Genomic DNA, 24,435 nt, shown 5'->3' on the forward strand with positions numbered 1-24,435 from the left:
AAATGTAAATTGAATCCACAATTCGTCACGTTTTGAGCCACTTGGCTTATGGGATAGAAACCAGATGGATTTGAGTTTTGAGTCTGCTCTATTACATGGTATAAAAGTTGAGAAACGAGAATGCGAAGTTTTAATTCTGTTATTAATTAAAATTTGGGAAATTCATAAACATTAATTTCTACAAACAATCTGTTTCAAAGCACGAAGGCATTTGATTAATGGGTATAGTTAAAGAGTATTAGTCTTGCCATATTTAATAACTGTATAAGAAAATAGCATTGTTAGAATACATTTGACATATTTTTATTTATTAATTTTACTACATTATGTTTCTTATAGTTTTAGAAAAAAAAAAATAACAGAGAGAAAAAAGAAACTAAAAATAGACATGATATCACTGAATAAGAGAAAATTATTTTTCGAATTAAATTTTTTCGTATTTATATTATTTTATAATTCTAAAAGTTATTTGCATTTGAAACAATTGGAAAACAAAAGCATTATTTATTTGCTGCTTTATTTTTTCAATTTCCCTTTTTTAAGTGAATTCTCACAGTAATGATGATATGACGCTCTTTTTTCGTGCTCCAAAAATTAATTCAACTGTTGATAATTAATGCAAGTTGATATGCATAACGCATTTGGAATAATGCATTATTGGAATAAAACACATTTGGAATAACACATTATTGGAATAAAACGCATTTGGAATAACGCATTATTGGAATAAAACGCATTTGGAATTTTTAAGTGATAACAGGGTGCTTAGCCAAATTATTCAACAAAAAATAAGCACCTTTTAAGCACTTTCGAGGGCTCAAAAATTATTTTTAAGCACTTGATTGTCAAAAATCATGAAATTTTGAATCATGTATAAAACGAATGTTGTTTTCATACGCAACGGACTGACAATACGCCGAAATAGATTGGGGTTGAATTAATTGTAAAAACGTTAAATAGAACAATGTGAACTGTGTCTTTTTGCATAATTCGAAGCGAAAATCAACATAGTAAAGGAAAAATCTCATTTTGAAAAAGGGGAAAATTAAACACGTTTTAAAAACACCCAATGAAAAAAGCACCTTTAAGAGTTTTTAAGAAATGAAAATGAGCACCTTTAAGCACTTCTTGAAAACGAAACGCACCCTGGTTAATAAGGGTATTCTTAAAATGTTAATTGTAATGTAATAACAATTATAGCATTCTAACATGTCTATATGCTTCCAGTTATTTTTTTTTTCAATTTAGAGATCCTTTATAAATTTTTTTTTTACTTATTCAATTCTGTGTTGAAGTAAAAAAAAATGTTCTTCTTTTAATAGCAATTTTGAATATACTTAAACATTTTAATACGTACGTTGTGTTGCATAATAATGTAATACTACGTGCGTAATATAATGCACGTTATAAATATACATTACATTACTTACATAAGATAAAAAAACGAGTTAGTTTCCAACAAAAAAACTGAATTAGAGATGCATTTCTAGAAGTAATATAACATTGGAATTATAATTAAAAATTAAGACTTTTGCTAAAAATTTTAGACTAGCTTGAACTTTCCGTTACTTATATTGAGTAACATCAAAATAGTGTTATAAGAAAAATATTTTCAGTCCTTACACAAAAAAAAGTAAATAAAATAAATAATTGTCAGTTTTTGAAATACTTTAAGAGAAAAATTTATTATTTGAGAAGTTTACACAATTCGAACGCTTTCATATAAATCTACTCTAACCTTAGTTTAAAATATAAAATTTTTATGATCAAATGTAAAGTGTTTGTTTTTCCTTATTATCTTTCATGAAATCAAATGCTGTTTTTGACTTTAGCTTTAATTATATGTTTGAACAAAACTGAATGTAAAGAACTAACTTTAAATCTGAATTTAAAACAATTTATTTCAATACTGTTTTAGTTTAAGATCAAAGCGTTCGCAGAAATAATTCTCCTTGTCGATTTTGAACGCTTCAGTGAGAAAAAAAAAAGCATTCAACCGAGTGTTGATCAAACAGAACACGCGGCCACATCTCAATTTAAAATCTTAAGAGCTGAAATGTTATAAATACGATTAAAAAAAGTTACAAATTTCCATCCGGATTAATAGTGAATAAGTCATTCCATGACTTGAGGCTGTTGACTATATTGAAGGCTTTGTTGTCACGTAAAAATGAAAACAACGCTGTTAAGAGATTAATATGTTATTTTTATAATTGTTATGAAATTGTAACTGTTATTCATGGCAGTCAGGTTAAGGTTCTATTATATTTAGCCAGTGTTTTCTATGCTAATTATAAAAATGGCGGAAAAATAATAATGTGTAAAAAGCCCCAGTTTTGGCAAAATAAAAGGCGTTTGTGGTTTAATTCTTTTAATGTTTGTAGAGTTAGCCCAAAGCTTTTTGTCTGAGCTCAGAAAAATGTACAAAAACTGAGAATTATTCAGTGATTTTAATGGGGTTTTTTACAGGTGGAAAATTCGTTAAAAAATTTGTGAAAAATTGTAATAATTTGTTAAAGTATTTAGGCTATTTGTTTATTCTAAATTACGGATACTTTTTTAAAAGGAAAGTAGTTTTTACAGTAAGAAACTAAAGCTTCATTTCAAGTTTCGGGCACTTAAACTGCGGCTGAGTTTCGAAAAACAACCTTAAAATAGTTTACATTGTTGGCACGTTTTTATCTGATTTATGATTTCGGAAAGTATTAAATAATGGAAAATTAATTACCATCATAATAATACAATGGCAAATTAATTTTAATTATTATTTACGTGTTTATGTAAACTAATTTTTAGTTTTTCAATGTTTCTTTAGTTTTTACATTTAAATTTGTTACATTAGTTAATTGCAGTTATTATTTCACAATCTTTCTTATTATCTGTTTCCAATAATTCATAAACTCGTGTTTTTAAACGAGTCTTTATTCTCAAAATAGAGTTCTTATAACGCACATAATTTGCTGGAAAATTTTGTTTTTGAAAGAAAATACTTAGCAGATAAGTTAACATGAAAATTCATAAGACGAAGTGAAAGTTTCAAAACTTTCGCTTGAAAGACAAATAAGTTCCGAGTTTCTCATAAACTGTGGTATAGCATTTAATTTAAGCTCACCAAATGGGACACGAACGTTTCCATATTCGATTTATTATAGCGCACCAAATCGGAAAACAACTTTCTCCTGAGGCCCAGAAACTCAATTATCCGAGCATCCCTCCCAGATAGCAAACCAGATCGTTGCCCTAATGACAACATAACTCTGGTCTAATTTCAACGATTTTTAACACCCTGAACGCCCTCTTTACCCGGCAGGCAACCGCATATTCGGGGTCGGTTTTGAATTAATTACCATCAGGAGGGCTGAAACAAGATCACATTCTTCCCCCCACCCTGAAATGCCATTAGTCCACGGAGGGTCCTCTCCCAGTCATGCAAATTGCCGTAATTACTACCCGGACTTGCAGAAAGGGAAAGGCTGATCTCTCAACTAATGACAAGACTAAGTCACTTTTCCATGCCCTTCCCCCTTCCTCAACTGTTGAGTTGAGGTGTTGAAAACGTTGGAATCGTTTGACGTGCCATCGCTTTTGAATATGTAACGGATATTACTCATTTTCCAGAGCTCTGGTTAGAATCCACTGAATGGTTTGTGATGGCCGGCAGATGGTGGTCGATCTACTGTTGAAGGGGTATTATATATTATCACGCTAAGTAAGTCACTCTTGCAAGGAACTGATAAAGAGAAGATGGTGTTTCATCAAGATGCATATGCAATGCACCATCGTAAAATATCCTTTAATTTGAGTATTACCCTTTTGTATAAAGATCAAGCTTTCTATTTGAAATGGCGCTGATGACTTAACAGCTTTAATGGATAATAATGGAAACAGCAAAAGGAGTCGTAACCAGCATATAAACTGATTACTAGCTCATTTAACTAAAGAATTATGATAAATTTTCTTGAAGCAGACGAGAAACATATTTTTTTAAATATTAACACACTCGTCTCCAGTTTAATACAGTGAATTTCTTTTATACAGCATTTTAATCATTTTTTTATTAACAAAACTAGATAAAAATTATTAAATAAAGAGACCTTCTTGAATTATTCAAAAAGGTGAAAAAAATATCTCGGAGAATAATTTAGCAAATCACTGCAACTTGGAGAATAATTTAGCAAAAGCAAAGCATTGCAACTAGCAAAAAATAGCAAAACTTGTAAAAATAGTAACTGGCAAAAATAAAAATCTAGACAAGATTGAAAACACACAACAATCGTACAAACCACGTAACGGTCATAAATTTTTTTTGACGTTATCAATATCATCAATTTTTAATTAAAGCTAACAGTTGTTAAATGCAATACACTTTTTTATTGTCTAACGATCGTCTACTGCTAGTTACTAACTTATCACTTTTATGAGTTTTTAACTAAATCTTACTATTGTCAAGACTGCCTTAGAGCTTTTACAGCGAATAACTAACTGATGAAGAAGAGGAAAAATCTTTAAAATCAATACTATAAATGTAAGAAAGCAATTAAAGTACTTATGTGCACAAATTTCAGTCAACAATATATGATAACGCATATTTAAAGGATGTAAATTTATAAAATAAAGAACAATTTCATTGTTCTTTAATAAAAAGTCGATAGATAAGATTACCGAAACTATTTTTAGAGGAATAATTTAAAAGAACGAGAGATGAAATCATTTTACTGAAACAAGTTGGAGGTAAAGTATTATTTTAGTTGGATCATCATCAAATCCCTAGAAGTAATTCTTCCGAAATATTATATTGGTAGTCAAAACTGATTATAAACTTGAAAGTAATTCAAATTTTTTTTTTTAATTTATCAAATAATCGTTTTAACTAAATAATTATTTTGATTAGATGAATTGGGAAATGTAATCGAAAGTTTCTACAACAGCATTAAAGAATAAAAAACATAAGTTGCTTTAGTTTTTATATTTCATAACCGTCGTCCTTTTAAAATGTCCTTTTAGAATGCATCAAAATTACATTTTATATTTAAACTTAACTTTTTTTTAAAAAAAATGCTGTTTTATTGTACAAGAAAATGAAATTATTCACTTCCATGAAGTTGTGAAATGCTCCTCTCAAATCCCCTTAATGAGCAATAATCAACAAATTATTGCTCATTAAGTACAATTCGTTTTTAGACGCTATTTTAAAAAAAAAGAAACGAATACGTTTAAAATAGGAATTATAAACACCAAGTTTTATAAAATTAATAATTCTGTAGTTATATTTGATGAATTAAACACTTAAAAGAATGCTTAGAACGTATTCAAATTAAAGGTGAAAACTAAATTACCTTTCATGAAACATATAAGATAATTATAGATAAACAAACAAAAAAATACTTAGTAATAAACAGCTGTCATTTTATTATCTAATTAATGGAAAAACATAACATTTATTCAAAGCAAAACGCACGGTATCCATTTATTCTTAGAGAACGACTTTCAACGTGTCATATTTTTTATGTCAAAATTTACGAGCAAACGATTAATTTTTATTCATTTTTCTGTAATGCTTATTAACAGCTCTCAAAATATACAGACAATCATTAAAAAAGATTACATATTAAGTGGCAGCTCAAATCACAACCGAGACCCTTTCATTAGCGCCTCTCACGGCAGATATTTAAATCATTTGTCATCCGCAGAGAGTTGGCTCTATAGTTTGCTTGTTATCTTTATTTTTTTTCTTCCAACGTGCGCAAGTCGAGAAGTGAAGAAGAAGAAAAAAAATTAGCATTAATTTCGTTTTGCTTATCAAAGTGGAAAGTTTTTAAAATGAAAAGTTTGAATTCAAGCAACGTGTAACGAATGAGGTAATTATCAGTAATTAAAGGCGTGCACTCGAAACATAGAAGTAAAATGATAAAACGTATCAAGTGGTTATCTGTGGCTTAAGGGTGAAAAAAAAATGATTCGAATCATAAAAGATAATTAAACTTGATTAATGTGTCGAGTGTATGACAAATAAATTATTAATCTAATTTGAATATGCTTCTGTGAGTGAGATAATTTATTAGTTTTTTTAAAAGATAATCTTTGATTAATTCAATGAAGCATATTCTAATCTAATGTATTATTTGAATAATTTTATATAATAAAAATTCTAAATAGCACTGTAATGATTTTGTGAATATTAAATGTAATTAGGATATTAAATGCAACATTTAGGTACGTTCATTTGTTATTTCGCAATATTAGTGCAAAAACAATCAATTCCTATTATGTCAGAATAATAAAAATTCATTTAAATAGAGTTTAGAAATAAGTAAGAAATTATAATTTTGTTAATCCGTTTATCATAGTTTTTCTTTTGTTTAACGATTCACCACTTAAAACTATATTCTTCTGCAATACTCAGCGACTCGAAGCCGAACAATTTTTTATGCTTCAGTTCCAGATAAGTAAAAGCTCCAGCTCCGCTAAGGCCTTGGTTCCGACTATTTTACCCTATTTACGCACGCTTTTAAGTTTCAGATTTTAATTTGAAATTTTTATTATGAAAAGAAACATTATGAAAACGATAACGTAATACGCATTAGCTCACACAAAACATATTAATTTAGTTGAGTTAGTTGCTCATTCTTAAGAAAACAATTTAATCTAATAAATCTATCCTCAGATTTCATTTTGCATCCTTATATAAATGTATTTTAAAGAATTGTCTCTTTACAGTAACTTGGTTAACGGGCGATGGCGTTTCAATGGGGCAGGCCTCTTAAACGTCTGAAGGACACAATAAAATTGGGGGAGCCCAGGAGCATGGGAAAAATTTGGCCTCGACCATGAATCCAGGGAAAATACAGTTCCAGGTCCTTGGCTATAACTATTATGCAAATAATCTAACAACTAGCGAACTGAATGAAAATTTAAACATTCATACATCATTATTCTCAATGGTAGACGGATGATAGTCTCCTTGCCGTTAGGCTCACCATTTGTTGTTTGCGTGGTTTTCCTCTCCAAGCAACGCATATTCAAGTTAGTTTCATCAAAAAGTCTTTTTTCACAATTATGAACTGGTTCCATCGAAAATTCGACTATCAGTGATTGTTTACTTTTCAAAAGTTGAAAGAATTTGGAGCGGTCTCCATAACCTCCTTCGCAGACCTCACCTTATATATTACCTTGTTTAACTGCATTTACGTATATCAATTAAACGTTAATCAATTTATTGTTTCAATTGAATAAAATTAATGACATATTTATACTCCAAATGGCCTTCCTAATAAAAGTTTTAAAAGTCACTTTCTTCGCATTTAAAAAACAAAACGACAATTCATTCTCGAGTTCCAAAATCCCGTTAACACACCCTGATAATTACGTTATTTTAGCATGTAACAGTATCCTGATTTATGATTCAATTTTTGGTAGCGAAATAAAAGTAAGAACATTTCTATTTCAATTTTATCTTTATTCTATTGAAATTTAAATTTTTAAAAGTAGGTGATTCATTTCCTCTTATTCACAGAATACTGATTGAGAATCCCTTATGTTAGCAGTTACATAAATATTAACAACTTAATGAAACTATAGCTAGTATTTCAGTTTAAATTGTTCATTCAATGAATTATTGAAAGTAAATATACAAACATGTTCAATTTACAAATAATTTTCTCCCATTGATGGCATCATATACAATTAATATGATAATAAGTTTTATTGAATTATTTTAAAATATCTTACATTTGGATTTACAATTCAAAATAATTTAATAAATGTGAATTTTTTTTTGTCGATTTATATATATTTTTCGTAATTAGCTGAAATAATATGCCTATGCATTTAATACGCATTGCAATTGTCTTGAGATTCAAAATATTAATGTATTAACTAAATACATTTAATTAGTTTAATAAAATTCAATTTCAATCGAATAAAGAATTGCAAATGGTTTCAAAATCGTAATAAGTTATAATTGAATTTAGTAAATAATCATATTGATTGCATGAAAAATTTTATTTTATTTAAAGCCATTTTTTAGGTGAAATAAATTTATGTGTAACAAACGATTCAAATAATAGAATGAATACCTAGTTTCATTTAAAATAAGCGCAAAGCATTTCAAAGCTGTACAGGTTTGTACGAGTACATAGACGATTTAATCAACAAAATACAAGTCCAATTTCGCCAATTGTCAAGATATCAAACAATTTCACTGTTAAATACAGGCGAAAATTGCAAATCTAACTTCAATTCAAGTATGCAAATCGAACTTCAAATCAATACGAGACTACAAATACAATTTTAATTAAATACAAGATCGCAAACGATTTTAATGATAAATGCAAACGATTAAATTGCAAGAATGAAAATCCAAATTTATTTAAAAACAGAATTCAATCAAACGATTTCAAAGCTATACGAATACGAATGTGCAATTTTAAAAGCATTACAGAAAATGATTTATGGCGTTGTTTGTGTGGAAAAAAAAGCGTTATACAAATCACTTTCCTTTGCATTTGGAATCCAAACTGTGAATACAAAATTATGAGAGAAAAGTTACTTTCAGAAAACATTAGCGTAAAGAGAAACACATACTTTACGAACAAATTATTCACGGAAAACAGGAATATAAACAAGTGTTCTAATCTTCTTTAGAGTGTTAAGCAAACACAAAAGAAAAATTCTAGGCAAGGTTTAGATTTACAGCTTGATGGTTAATACACTGCATCAGCGGCGCAAAGAGGAATGTAAATGGGGTTAATGGTACAATTTATATCTTTCAAAACGCCTTCAAGAATTATCTTTTGTCTGTTCTTTTCTGTTTGTTATTGTTTTTTTTTCTCATTCTCTAAACACTCCTTCTTTATACATTTCGCTCAGCAGTTGAATCATTTGTTTTCATTTGAAGTGACGGCTTTTTAGTTTGGCGTACATCCAAAGTCTTCGAATGTTTTGATGGGGTTAAAAAGGAAGCAAACAATCAAGGAAGTTTTTTTTTAGAAATCGCCAACTTAAAGAAAGTGGAAATCGTGCTGAGATGAAAATAAAAGTTTTTTTTCCAACAGTGTTTTGGCATATATTGAGTTCATATGTTTTTTTTTTCTAAACTTCAGACGCTTTTCAATCGTATTTCAAATGCAGATTTAATTTGCTTTGTCTTATTGTTATAGAAAATTGCTTTATTTCAAAAACTATTATTTACTTTAAAATAACTTTTAAAACAAACGCTTTGTATAATCTTTTTCCATTATTTCATTTTTAAAAACATTTGGATACATAAAAATAATTATTTACGAACTAGTTATATTTAAACTTTTCATAGATTTCTAGAATAATTGTTTAAAATATTTAATCTCAACAAAAAAAAGAGGGAATGATTTTTTTGAATAAAATAACAATGTAATGATTGCAAGAATAAAAAACTGTACTGTAAATTTAATTTAAAAATTACTGTACGCTACTCTATTACATTTCATTAGTTAATAATACTACAAACTTGGCATTTTTAGTGAATTACTACTATTGATTTTTTCAAATTGACTATTTTATAATGGAACTCATTCCAAAGAGTAGACACGAGAATTTTAGTGTTTTACTAGTATTGATTTTTACTAAATGATTAATTTATAATGGATTTTATTTCTTAATACAAGAGCATTTTAGTGAATTGTTGTTACAACTTTTTTTTCACTTATGTAAAATTACTACTTTATAATGGAATGCACATTCAATACACAGCATCTTCTTTAAATTGAAGAATGATTTTTCATTATTTTTCTATTAAATTTGCAATCTCAAAAAGTCAAAACAAATAGATTTAGAGTAGTGAAATATTTTAATATTTTAAATAAACTACAAAAATGTCCTATCAAAAATAAGATTTTGATACTTTTATGATAAAATATTAATATTATTTCATTGTTATTTACTGAAAGAACTTCGCGTGGAATATATTTTTAATGTTTTTAGCTAACCGCTAAATTGAAGCTACCCCATAATACACATCATTGCAGGTGTTTTTTTTATTTTTAATTTCTATGTGAATTGGTTTTTCTTTTTAATTTTTTTCCTTGTCGCAGGGTTTTAAAATTGATATTTTGGATCAAGTGATTAGGCGTATTTACCGGTTTAAATAATCATGCAAGTGCAGTATTTTTTGTTACCTTTTATAGATTTAAACTGTCGTCTCTATAATTTAATAAGGTAAACGTGCGATATTATTTATTATAGATGATATGATATTATAGTGAAATAAAATAGTTGATAAGATAGTCAAGGTTATGTAGTTGTCGTAGTACATAGGACAGCATCAACGCGTAAAATTTTATATTTTTTCAGGTTTGTTCAATATTACGTCATTGTAATGCTTTTATTACTACTTTATTGATGTCGATACGTTTTATTATACAATAAATCTTTATATACAAATAACTTTACAATAAATTTGGAAAATTATGGTTACGCTTACGTTATGGTTTTTTGGATACAGAGACATCGACTACTTTTCTCTTTGCATGTATGTTATAGATAAATAACAATCCTTCTATATGCATATTTTTAAAACTTCGTATTGCAAATATGTCTCATTAAATAACAATAAATATTTTTATTACTATAGTATACTATTGCAATTTATTTTTTAAATAGCAGAAAATATATTGTGTACTATATTATTTTGTTTGTTTTTAAGCAAAAATAGTTGAATTAATGACGATTTAAAATATCGCAATAAAATCCTAAAACGACCTTGTTCTAAAGAGCAAATACGATGATTTTTATATCTATACTTATTATAAATGTTAAGAAAACTAACATAAATCTTTTACAGCTTCATTGTTTGTTTACGTTACAATATTTTTTGAACTTGATAAATTAAAAAATAAATAAATAAATAAAAGCAATCGCGAATTTCCCCCCTAAACATTCCTATTTATCGATCACATAAATTGAAAGATGATGAAAGCAATTTTTAATTTTTTGTTAAATTGTAATACATTTACTGAAACACATTCCTTTTAAAAATTTTACATACCTTTTTATTATGTTATAAATAAATGTAACTTTAAAAAAAAAACAGATATACTCACCAATTTAAACAAAAATAAGTGATTGTTTTATCCACTAAATTCTATTGAGCCCAAATAAATCTTCAAAATTACGCATAAAATACTAGCACTAAAAAATAGCTGAAATCCAATTTATGAGTATAATCCTTCGTAGACAAGACAATTAAACGGTTTGATAGACAGTCTAGACAAATAAAAGCAGGTTTAGTTCACTTAAACCGGTGATGCTTCTCAGTTGCAGGATCTGTCACTAGAACTAAACAAGCTCTCTCAACGGAAATAATCCTTTCGGTTAAATACAATTACTTTTCGAATTGATACTTGGAAAAAGAACTGTTTTATCCGTTCGTAATGTACAATATATTTACACTGACATCCACGGAAAGTAGAAGTATCCTCAAGCCAAATAATTAACACTGTTTACTTTCAATAAACTTCAAATGTATCAATTGAGCACATGTGGATTAAAATCTAAAAAAATTATTTCGCAAAATGTTAAATCCAAAAACAGTTACAACTGTGCACAAATCACTGAAATAGGATGCGAGTCAATATTCCTTTTTTGCAACACATTCAATGATAATGCAAACGAAAAACTTTCACTTTGAATGTAGCGCCGCAAATTCGGCGACATTACTCGCCCTAAGCACTGCCAGCCTCTGACTGAAGCTGTCTTGATTCTAAATTCTAAAGTCGCTATTGATTGTCGACAGGTGGCGCTGGAGCTGTTAGCGAGGTTTATTTTCCAATGGGCTAAAAAGTCTCTATTCTGTTGCGTGAAAGGAAATATGTCGTGCGGGAAAGATTTCTTCCATGGGCCCCATGAAAGATATTCTATACATAAAAGTTGAATAGGCAATTCAGTCTTGCGTCTGGAAAAGTCTTTTGAAGGCGTTGCGCTAGTATAAACATTATTTGAGGAACACTTACAGAAGACGGGGAATTTTTTTTTCCGTCGTCCTTTTTTTGTTGTTATAATATGTGACTCTTTGTTGTTTACACTTTTTTTGGTAGAAAAACGAGTGATGAAAGATATATATCATTTTATTTTTTTACACAAATTACAGGTGCTTTTATTCTGAAATTTTTTTTTGCTTGTTTCACTCTTTTTGAACTTCCTTTTCTTATTCTTTCTCTTTTACTTTATTTTTTTATGTTTTTTCCTTCTTATTGTAGGCATGTTTATTATAAAGAATTTTTTATTTTTCCTTATCCGCTTAATGATACTCGCAATCTTTTTCTTTCTTTAATAATAAAGATAAAATAGTTAAACCATCAATGATTCCTTAGACTATTTAAGTTCCACTATCACTTTCAAATTAATTTTAAATGTATTTGATTCAGATTTCAATTGTAATAAAGTTTGTAAAATTCTATTGAATTAAAATACTTAAATGTTGAAACGCAAGGGAATTGATGTTAAAAATACTTGAGTCCGAATGCTAGTGTTGTTCAAATAAGTAAAATGAAATTCAAATTCTTAAGTTATAGATGATCTAAACGATTAAATATTACACTATTTACATACTTTTACATTGAAAAAAGGCATCATCAAAACTACTGGAATATGGCAAAATTTATTATATTTTAGGCTCTGTAGGAACAACAAAAAGCTCGGTAATTTTTCCAGAAGCGTTTTGATAATGATTTTGCTATTGTTAGCAATAAAATATGGTTTTTATTGTACGTGATAAAATTCTGTAAATGTTTTAAAGTTTAGTAATTTTATTATGATACCTTAGAGCATGGCATTTATTCGGTTAAATTTACTTTTCAGTTTTGTGTATATTATATAATGCTTACTTTTTTGTCCTTTTAAAATTATTACCCAGACAAAACTTCACAGAATATTACCTGACCATTTTTGTTATGATTCCTTTTTTCAGACGTACTTTGCATTCATAAAAGTAAGTGGAAGAAATTATTACCGAAACGAAACATTCCTGAATATTATCTGAACATTTTTGTTATGATTCCTCTTTTTAGACATTCTTTGTATCCATAAAATTACGTGAAAAAAATTATTACCCAGACAAAACTTTACAGAATATTACCTGACCATTTTTGTTATGATTCCTTTTTTCAGACGTACTTTGCATTCATAAAAGTAAGTGGAAAAAATTATTACCAAAACGAAACATTCCTGAATATTATCTGATCATTTTTGTTATGATTCCTCTTTTCAGACATTCTTTACATTCATAAAAGTACGTGAAAAAATTATTACCAAGAAGAAACATTCTTGAATATTATGTGAACGAACATTCTTGAATATTATGTGATTGTTACGATACCTCTTTTCAGACATTTTTTGCATTCATAAAAGAACGTGAAAAAATTATCGGTTTATATAAAAAAGCCTAAGAAGAAAATTTTATTAATAACCCATTTTCGAACAAAGAATTAAAAAATGTTACATAATCTCCTTATTTTAAACGTAAATATTACAAAAAGCCAAAAATCACAAAAGGCTACAGCGTTATAAGAAAGCCATAAAATATTGTACTAAACTAAAATTAATCCTTTCAGTTTTTCGAATAAAAGTATATATTTGATCGTTATAATGGCGCAAAACAAAAATAATTTGTCACTGGTGTCAAATTATATTTCCAATAATCCTCCAACATGTTAATTTGAAAAACCATGTATTTTTAAAATTATGCAGTCACCCAATATATACAAATAAATAACATGTTAAGCTAAAATAGCATTTTTGTGATTTTCTTTTTGAAATACATATATTTGATCATTAAAGTGTGAAAAAACAATTATTTATTCCTGATGATATCTAAAATTTTAAACATAAATTTTGTAAAATGATATTATTTAAAATACATAGATGAATACATACTACTTTTTTCCACATTCAGCTTATATATATTTCATTAGCTGCATGTGGCTTATATACAATGTAGAAAAAGTTACGGAGCTTCCCCAGTATGCTTTTTTAAAACATATATTTTAATATCTAATTTATACGCAGAAGCATTCAAAAACAAATATGCACGAAACGAGTTTGCACAATGGGATACCTGAAAGTGACGTAGTGTGGGTATCTCGAACCTGAATGGTTGTTGAAACGTGGCATTTGTTTACGTTAGCAACTGTTCTTTCCATTTAGAGTAAACCAAGCTCGTCAAGTATTAATTCTCTTAATTGGCACATTCTAAATTCTTTCATAAAGATTCTTTCTCGAAGATTTCAATTTTTTCACTATATATTTACATAGAAACCTATCACAAAAACACGCACGAAGCCATGTGGAACATAAACAAACTAATTATGCATCGAAGTTGCCAGGTACACAAAACAAAAATAAATATCGGTTTCCATAAAGTAATAAAGAAATAATAAATCCTAGTTAAGTAAAAGAAGTAGGCCAGAAAGTATTATATTTCAACTAATTCGATGTGTGATATGACTCTATATTTAATTAACTCATCGTTAATTAACATTCTTACTTATGTAGAGAAACTTAGCTTAACTTTAACACGCCATTTTGCTGATAAAGAGTAGCTGGCGGTGACGTCATAGGTCACATGTGTGAGTATGGGAGGTCTTCTTCTTCCTGAAGTGCAAATACCCAATTGCAATTTCACTCTTAGAATGTTGTTAAAAAACACCAAACAAAAAACATATTGGTACATCAAAATTAAAAACTATAAATCAGTTTTGATTCACTTTTGCTAATGATCAGTATTATAGGGAAAATATAAAGTGCTTTAATTCCAGAAAAGATTATACTATTGTTTCAAAACAATTGTTATTAACTGATTAATGTTGAAAAACTGTTACTTAAAGCATTTGAAAAATTAGAATTTTTGCTTTATCGGAATACTGTAAGTTTTCCTTAATATGTTGTTGATTTTGGAATTATCTTTTATATAAATAAAACAAACAATTTAGTTTATAAATTGTGTATAAAAAGTGCAAGAAAACATACTTTACTTGATCAATCGTATTACTATTTGTTTATTTAAAGCAATTACTTTCCTTATTTATTCAGATAAGGTCAATTTTTCGTGCTTTTGTAATTATCAAAAATATATGATAGTTAAATACGGCTTATATAGATTTATTTGAAAATAATAAAAAATAGGTTTTCCTTTAAAGGGTGATTAGATCCTATATTAATTAGCATGTGTATGGCAAATCCAAAATGTTAAGTAACTTATCATAGATGTTTTAAAGCGAAATTATATGGCTGGAATAGGATATTTATAGTTCATATTTTCCATAAAAAAGCACTTTAGAAAATAAAATTCACATCAAAATCGATGAAGGAGATAAACTAATATGTCAGCTGATTTTATTTTATATATTTGTTACTGTGAATGATCGAAATGGGTAGTTGTTGACTTCCACCGGTGAATGTTGACAATCACATAGTCACTTTGGTAAATGTCCGAAATATATACCAGGTCTAGTTAAGTGCCACTGCCCGTTAGACATTTGCCCGGTATACCCTACATCCATATCTTTTTAAGGTCAAGTGCCACTGCTCAGTATGCATTTAACCAGTACTCCAAACACTGATGTTTCTCTTAATCTATCCTCAGCAGATATTAAAATATCGAATAATTATAATAATATCAAAGAATAAATTAATATCAAATCGGATATAACAAATATTTCGGACATTCACCAAAGTGACTATGTGATTGTTGACATTCACCGGTGAAAGTCGACATTCTCTTGATTTCGGTCATTCACGGTTACGTGTTTATTTTGTATATTTATTTTATATATTTATTTTATACATTTATTTCATATATTTATTTTATACATTTATTTTATATATTTATTTTATATATTTATGTTATATATTTATTTTATATTTTTATTTTATAAGTTTATTTTATATATTTGATTTATAAATCTATTTTATGTATTTATTTAATATATTTATTTTATATATTCATTTTATCTCTTTATTTTATATAGTTATTTTATATACTAATGTTTCACCTACCCCAGCGTATTTACTAAGACTTCACAGTGTAATATTCTTGTTTTAGAAATATACTCGAGCATGGACCACATACAAACCATACCCAGAATAAGATCACGAACTGTTCTATTTTTCCTCGTTCTTTTTCACATTTCCAATATCACACTATCTGACTTGACTCATCTTCTGTTGATGTAATACTTCATATTCCTTGTTCTTCCTTGTACGTCAATATTTCAAACTCCTAACTGAATTTGCTACGGATTCTTCAAAATCCTCACAAAACATTTTGTATTTTATATCCATAAAATATAAAATGTCTCTTAATCTTTTGAATAAATTGTAATATTTTTATTCATACAATTTGTACAGAAGACTTTTAATTAGTGAGATAATTATTCATTTATGTTTTGCTTTAAGTCGAAAGATTAATCTACATTTTGCATTTTATTTATACACTTTCTAGCTGTACATATAAGCGCATAGATTAGTTACGTTTTTATTAAAATAATAAATTTTTTGTATAGAATAGCTACATTCTGAAGCAAGTTTTATGAATGCATTCTTATTCATAAAACTTGTAATAATTTTTTTGAATTAATTAAACAATTATTCATAACTTGTTCTGATTTCAACTAACATTTATAAACTGAAAAACATATTATAAAATATAGTATTTAATTAATTGGTACGACGAAATACAGATTCCAACAATGCGATAATTTGTGATATATTTTAAAATACGATTAGAACACAAAAAAACTTCAAAACGATTAATTTTTACAAAATTCGTTTCAAGTTAATTAATCATTCAATTCTTTTGAAAATACATTGAATTCAGTGATTAATATTTAGAGTATGTACTTGAAATAAATTTATTACTGAATAAGATTATCTTTTTTTAATTTTATCAAAATAACTTTTAATTTATTCTTTTAGGTAAATATTATTTCTTAACTAATTCTTAATTTAAATTAATACCGTCATGTGGAGCTACTTTGTGCAAATTCGAATTTAGCACTTTTCAAGTACGTATTACGTTTCATTATTACGTTTTTTTCAAGTTAAAAATTAGTGGAATTTGAAGATAGAAGTCTCCTCTATTACTACAAACATTTTTTCGAATTTTAAAACAATCTCAGAGTGTGTTTTGTTTATCCAATGTCAACAACTTTCCGAGAACGTCGGACGTCGAAAAGTGTGCTTGGAAAATTTAGCTGTGAAATGCAAAGGCGTTGATAAAACAATTGTCGTAAGTGCAAAATTTTTTAGTTGTATATTAATAAACAATTATATCATGTTAGCGTTAAAAAATTTTGAAAATTAATGACAAACAAACGGAAAATGAAAAAAAATGCACTGTGGGGCTACTTTGTACAAAGTTTCATTCATTTTTTTTTCGACAGAAAAATGGTCAGACGTTATAAAAAAATACCTGGAACGAGAAACTACCATGATTACACTTTGGAAAAGCTGCAACAATGCTTGCAAGCAGTTGCTGGTGGTATGTCGATTGCAGAAGTTTCTCGGAAGTACAAAATCCACAGAAATACTATCTCTAATAAAATTCACAAGAAACACGTGAAACGTGCTGGTAAACTATTATTTTTCTTCTACAAAGATTTTTCTAATGAATTAATCAAACGATTTAACACATAAAAATATATTTTATAGGACATCAGGTGATTTTGACAGAAACTGAAGAGCAAGTTCTGTCATGTTCATTCAAGCATGTTATGTTCAAATTTATCAATATTATAAATGTTAATGAATATGTAATAATTATTATTTTTGAAATTTCATCTATTTCAATGTTCAAAAATGTATATGGTTTCCTTTTGTTTAAACTCAAATGTTTTGAAATAAACATCCTTTATAAGAAAAAATTCTTTATAAAAAATGGTTTTTTAACGCTGAAAATTATTTTCAAGCTAATATCTTTACATATCTTGATGTTTTCGTTATTAAAAATGTCAATAATTAACTTTTTTATCAATTTTATATCAATATTTTACTAAAAACATGATTAATAAACTGAATTCCTATCGCAGCACAAAGTAGCCCCTTTCACAAAGTAGCCCCTTTTGGGGACTACTTTGTGCAAGGTATGTTTTGACTTATTATTTGCAAATATTACATACAAATAATGCCAATGTTGATCAAATTCACTCGTCTTAGTTCAGTTATGAATATAATATCGATAAATTTTACTGAAGTTTGAATTAACATAGTTTTTTTACATGTCAAAGTTCAAAAACTGCGAAATCCTGCACAAAGTAGCCCCACATGACGGTAATCAATATTCTTCAAATGAAATTATGCGAATACTTCGAAATAAAATTCGAGATAAGTCAACAATATCAGCAATTATCAATAATCACAATATAAACATCAACAATTATCAATAATCAACAATAATCGATAAAAATCAACAGTTATAATATGGATAAAAAGTTAATTTTATTTAGGTTAGGTATAACAAAAACATAATCTTAAGATTTTTTAATTAAGTGTTCTTTTTAAAACCACGATATATTTGTATTGGAGGGAAATTACTAATAGCACAAAACAGATTTTGTTTTTCCTTAAGAATATTTTTTTTAATCCAAAAAACTTTTACTAAAATTGAAAAAGTGATATTTCTTAACTTACCTTAAAAAGGCTGTAGTTAGTATTAAACATCCTTTTTAAAAACAATGGGTCTTCTCTATGAATAGTGGTTAAAAACAAAATCCGTATAAAAGTTGCACGTTTTTATAAAGTACTGTACTTATGTTCGTAACTTTAGTACCCAAAAAATAGAAGAAAAAAATGCACAAAATAATGTTTTTAATGTTTTGCACTTTTTTAACCGAATTTTTAGTGGAGTGGAATGTTAAAGAGTAATAAACAATCACGTCAAGGGTAGAAAACAGAATGTATCAATGTCTGTGAATACAGATTGAACGTCAAAATGCTCAGCAAAATAAGACCACGTCATAAAGCTGGCGTCTGAGAAAGTATTAGAATTGCTAATTCTAACAACACGATATTCACGTACACGAATAATCTTTACTTCCTGATGTTAGGACTCAGAATGAGAAAAATTTAATGTCAGTATGTCTTTAAATAAAAAAAAAATGGCACTCAATATTTCCAAAAAATAAATTCATTTAAAAGTATGTTTTCATAACAATGAATATTGAAAAAACATCGAAAAATTCTTTTGGTAAAAACGCATAAAATCATCTGATCTTCCCCTATTTAATCTTAAGAACATATTCAATATCATGTATGTTAAATCAGAAAATATATAAAAGGTTAAAAAATTAAGTGTTGTTTGTAATTGTTTTTAGTTTAAAATTTTAAAAACATTGACGTTCCTAAAATTAAAAGATTATACTTTTCAAAGTATTGATATAAACCCTTTGTCCCCTTTTTTTTAAGTTCCTAAAATTTTTAAATTTACTTGATTTGAAATATTTAATTAAGAGAAATTTTTTTTTACAATTATATCTTATTCTCTATCAGTTTATTAGGCTATATTCTTTTTTAATGTATTTATTTTAACATAACTTTTGCTTGAAATCCACGAAGAATAATTATAAAAACCGTTAAACCACTTAACTTAGATTTGTTATTAGTTATCAAAGTAAATTTCTAAATTTAAACATTTTATTTAATTTGTTATTTGCTATTAAATTATTATTATTATGTGCATATATTATCTCTCAATTCACTAAAATATTTTTTTGTAACCTAAGCAAAATATAAGGAGCATAATAACATAATTAATGTATTTTTTTCTTCAGTTAAATCATTATGACCTAACATTTTGAAATTAAATAAAACTGTTATAGAATTTTATTTGTTATACTAAAACATTTATAAAATTTCATTTCTTATTACTGTATACTGTTAGACGTAAATAAAATATATTGAGCTTGGAGAGATATTATTTTATATTTTTTAATTGTTCCACATTTTTTAACTGTTCAAAAAACTTTTTCGAAGTCGGCTAAATACAGAACAAAGAAAAAGAAACTTAAAACTTTAAAAAAAAATTCAGAAGGGTAAAATATAGATTAATTCATTCTTTTGAAGTTAATAATTTAAGCCACATGCAAATGAATATAAAACTCTTTTATAGAAAAATAAAGGCATCATAGGAAATTAGCTCTTTGTTCATAATTATGTTAGAACTATGTTCACTGCAAATTGGGTATTTAAAAGTGCACAATAATCATATCAAATGACAAAATTTTCGGTAAAACATTTCGATAGAGGTGTAAAGGAATTACCAAAAATACGAATTTAAACAACTACTATTTCACAAAATTTCATTTAATGGCTTGATTTAAAAATCCAAGAACTTTCTTGTTTATAAACATTTTGATTTATTAATTTGCATTTTAAAGTTTCTGTTTGAAATTACTTTTCAATAATCTGATCTTAAATTTTACATCTGTGATCAATTTGTTTATATTTAGTAATCCGAAAGATTTGCTATAAGGTAAATTTATTTTAGCATAAAGTAGCAGATTATTACACTAAAGATAAAGTAAAAGACGGTTATATCTTTACTTAGAGTTAAAGACTTAAATTAATGAATATATTTACCTTAAAAAACTCATTTGTAGACAGTTAATTGCATTCATATCCAGCTCGACAAACATACAATATTTACCAATCCCATTTCAGCAACTGAATCTATTTAAGATTCTTAGACAATGTTCAACGAAACAACATGATAATTTGTAGGATATTATGAAAGTTATATTTAATATTTTCTTTTTTTCCAAATGATTATTTTTGAAGAAAATTTCGCAAATAAATATTAATCATGGAATTTCAAGGAAATCTGTAAAAAATGCAATTTCCAAAATCTTTTTGCTGTTATTTAAAACGCTTGTAAAATGCAAACGTTTTTAAATTAATTCTTTACAGTGTGTTAAAAATAATTCCAGTATGCTTACGATGCATTTTTAGAACTATCTTTAAAAAAGGAGAGCGAGAACTTATGGATTATTACAAGTTTATTAACTTTCTCTTTATTTAAATGTTTAAATAACACCATACTTATCTAAAAAACATTACCGAAGAGAATGTTTGAAGAAAAATTAAATACCTTTAAATAGGATCTCATTTTTTTCTCGCAAATTAATTCTTTTTATTGATAAATAAAGACAAACAAAGCTTCGATAAACCTACAGCTCAGTTTCTTAATTTCTTCAACTTTTAATTTACTTTCAATTCTAAGTAAAGGTATTTCTAAAGTTTCGAGATTGAAATCTATCCTTTATATTGTCTTATAAATAAGGAAGGGAAATAATGAGCTTTTCTTATACTTTGAAGGATCTTTATTTTTAGAAGGATGCATTAAAATAGAAAGTGTACGATAAATAAGGCAAATGAAATGAGTGAATAAAAAAATTTTTTTTAGTGAACGAATTGTCCATTGCTGTATAAATAATTTTTTTTTTATCATAGGTTCTATTAAAATTATTTTAAAATCCAACAAAAAGTTTTCTAAAATAAATATTGATACAAAACTATTCATAGTTCTTTCTGGTTTCTGAAAATTTCTTTAAAAAATAAGATAAATAAATCAGAAAAATTTCAGATGCAGAAACAATACATTTCTTATTTATAGCCCTTACAGTTGCCGTATATGGGAATTCTTGGTTACATGATGAAATACATTCATGCGATGATGCAGTTCTTGCCATGTGACCAACATTCTCATGAAATTTACCCATAGATCCACTCACTGAAGGCTGTAATTAAAACTTCAATTTTTTTCTGTATCTAGTTATGATTTTGCTGTATGATTTTGCTCAGTATTTTTGCTTTCAGTAGAACCCGTTTGAAAATCCTCTGAGAATTGTAAATAAATCTGTATTTTTGAATATAAAACATTGTGTCCAGGAAAAGGAAATATTCGATCGAATTTTGACTTGGAAATTCCTAAGTCATACACGTAATTGTTGACCAAGCATTGAAGTAGTTTTATACTATAATTGCTTAACACCGAGAAGAGCAAGAAGTTAAATTTATACGCATTTAATTTTTCTGTAGGTTAGTAGGCGAATTCTCTGTAGGCAAATGTTAGATTAGAGATGGATATATTTCTTAAAACCTTTAAACTGAACTCTTATACAGACGTTTCTGTGTTCACAAATTCATAACAGAATCGAAAAAGCGTGCAGTTAAACATTTGATGAATCAGATAGAGTTTGAGAATTGAAAACGAGCCAAATGGTTGCTGTGAAATAACGATTTGTAACGATGTTTTGGTAAGTGTTATTAAAACTGAACCAAAAAAAAAAATGTTTGGTGATAGCAGTATAACAAGGTGCTTTTCGCAAAATAAATGCTCATAAAACGACTTCAATCCTTGAAGCTAAAAATAAGGTTGCAAGCTTAAATATTAACGAATTTACAATTGTAGAGAATATTAATTATCCGGAATTCTGTGTGTTTGTCATTTATTGTTCAGCGAAAATTCGCTGACTGAACTGCCACGATGTTTACTCGGCCAATGATGATTCCATTTTATTCTTTAGAAAAGCGCTTTTTAAGAAATTTCGGGAAGATCTGAAACTCGACACTTCTCACTTACAAGTTCTAAAGAATCAAATGCGTGCATTGAGTTTCCTCTTACAAGCTTCTTTTGTAAGCACACAAAAATTAAAGACGGGTACTTTTTTATAAAAACCAATTAAGTACTCAAATAAAGAAGTTTCTTACAATTTTCTTTTCAAGAACTCGCTCTTCTTTAAGATTAATGGTATTTTTGATAAGTATCGATGTTTCTAAACCACACTCAAGTAATCGATATCTCCGAAATCAACCAAAGACATAAGCCTAAGAGTTCTCGGTAAGAATACTTTTTCTCCTGCCAGACTTAAATCAACAATTCTTGAAAGATTCTGACCTTGGACCATCTCGTCTCCCCACAATCAACAACACCAACAACAACAACACAAATGATAGGGAGAAAAGAAAAGAAATATTCCTCCCACTTTTCTTTTCGTGATCGATAGTTGGAAATCGATATGGAAGCTGAAGCATCATCGGAATCTTTTTCGTGACCAGCAAAATCTCGTTGTTTGATGACCTGTTCCCTCCATTTCCACCGGAAGGACATTACTTCGCGAACTATCCTGACAGGCGTAAAGACAGCAAAGGGAGAACTTCTCTCTCTCTTTTACTTCTTCATCTCTTTTTCCTTCTTTTCTCTGCCTCTTCTTTTTCCCTCAGAGGAGTATTTGGCTGACTGCCTTTGGGTTTCAGACATGGTCCGTGATGCCAAATGGAGTCATTTACAACTTCCGAGAAAAGGGATTTGCCAGACATGGCGAGATATCTCTCTCGCATTTGGCGATTATGCATGGTTGGATCTGTAATGGTTCAGTATGGGAGATAAATTTCAGACATAAATGTATAAATACCATTTAAGGTAAAGAAAATGTGTGCCCATTTCATTCGCCGAAATATCTTTGAATACATTGAAATAAAGCCTGTTAATTAAACGAAAATGAAAATAACATACAACGAAATTAATTAAACGAATATTAATACATTATATCAACGGTATGACATAAGTATAAATAAGAAGTTAAGTGGGAAATCTGCATAGTATGCAAAGTGCACAACAGAAAATATGTAGCAAAAGGTACAAGAATTAGTTTGTCTATGAGTCGTTCGTATAAATCCAGAACAATTTATGCTGGGACCAACATTGAAAGGGAGAAAGAAACCTACAACTCGTTCAAAAGCTAAACTTGGTCCGCGGATGCGAAGAAAACGAGCTTTTCTAATAAGATTTGCACTACGCAGCGTTGCATTTTAAGCTGCAGGCACTTCGAAAATATTGAGAGCATGGGTGTGAATGAAATAATTCTTTAATTATTAAGAAAAATATTTTAGTGATGTTCTCCAGATGTTCTCTATTCAATCAAAAACGAGATTTATAAGAAGTTTTCTGCATGTTCTTTAATAAATATTTATCGTTGATTTATTATGACATGTAGGTACAAGTAAAACCAACGGGGACAGTGTGTGAGTGTGACATAACCGAATTATTTTTTTAAGCCATGTGTTTATCGATTTTTTCTGAAACCATGTGTTTATTTTTATTTATTATAACGCCTTTTAAGGGTTTATTTCTAAACTTTAACGTAATGTTCAGTTAATTGTAAAAATATTAGATGTATACTATGTAATAGTTATATAGTAATTAAGTTCATTGAAAAACAAATTTATCGAAAAAAAGATTTAATTGTGATAAATACATGTTATTATTTATTGACTGCGAATGATAGTATTGTTTTTGTGGCCCAGTGATCTTAACAAATCGATTCTTTTTATGACTTCAATACTAAAAAGTCATTTTTTATCTGATAATATAAATTTACCAGAACGGGAAAATAGTAACAATATCAATAT

The 24,435-nt window shown here is 27.6% G+C and overlaps 1 protein-coding gene across 4 annotated transcripts in view; it reads right to left on the reverse strand.

Moving 5' to 3' along the window:
• The window catches only part of LOC107445627 (uncharacterized), a 593,665-nt gene that overhangs the window by 121,692 nt on the left and 447,538 nt on the right, over window positions 1–24,435 (reverse strand). Inside the window, exon 1 of one of the 4 annotated variants that reach the window (XM_071177175.1) lies at window positions 18,658–18,760. The exons of the other annotated variants lie outside the window; for them this stretch is intronic. Coding sequence (XP_071033276.1) covers window positions 18,658–18,687 — 30 coding nt within the window. The 5' untranslated portion in view covers window positions 18,688–18,760. Of the gene's footprint in view, window positions 1–18,657; window positions 18,761–24,435 lie in introns of those variants that run through there. 4 annotated transcript variants of the gene reach the window in all.

The sequence above is a fragment of the Parasteatoda tepidariorum genome, chromosome 2, assembly GCF_043381705.1.
Source record: "Parasteatoda tepidariorum isolate YZ-2023 chromosome 2, CAS_Ptep_4.0, whole genome shotgun sequence".
Classification (NCBI taxonomy): domain Eukaryota; kingdom Metazoa; phylum Arthropoda; class Arachnida; order Araneae; family Theridiidae; genus Parasteatoda; species Parasteatoda tepidariorum.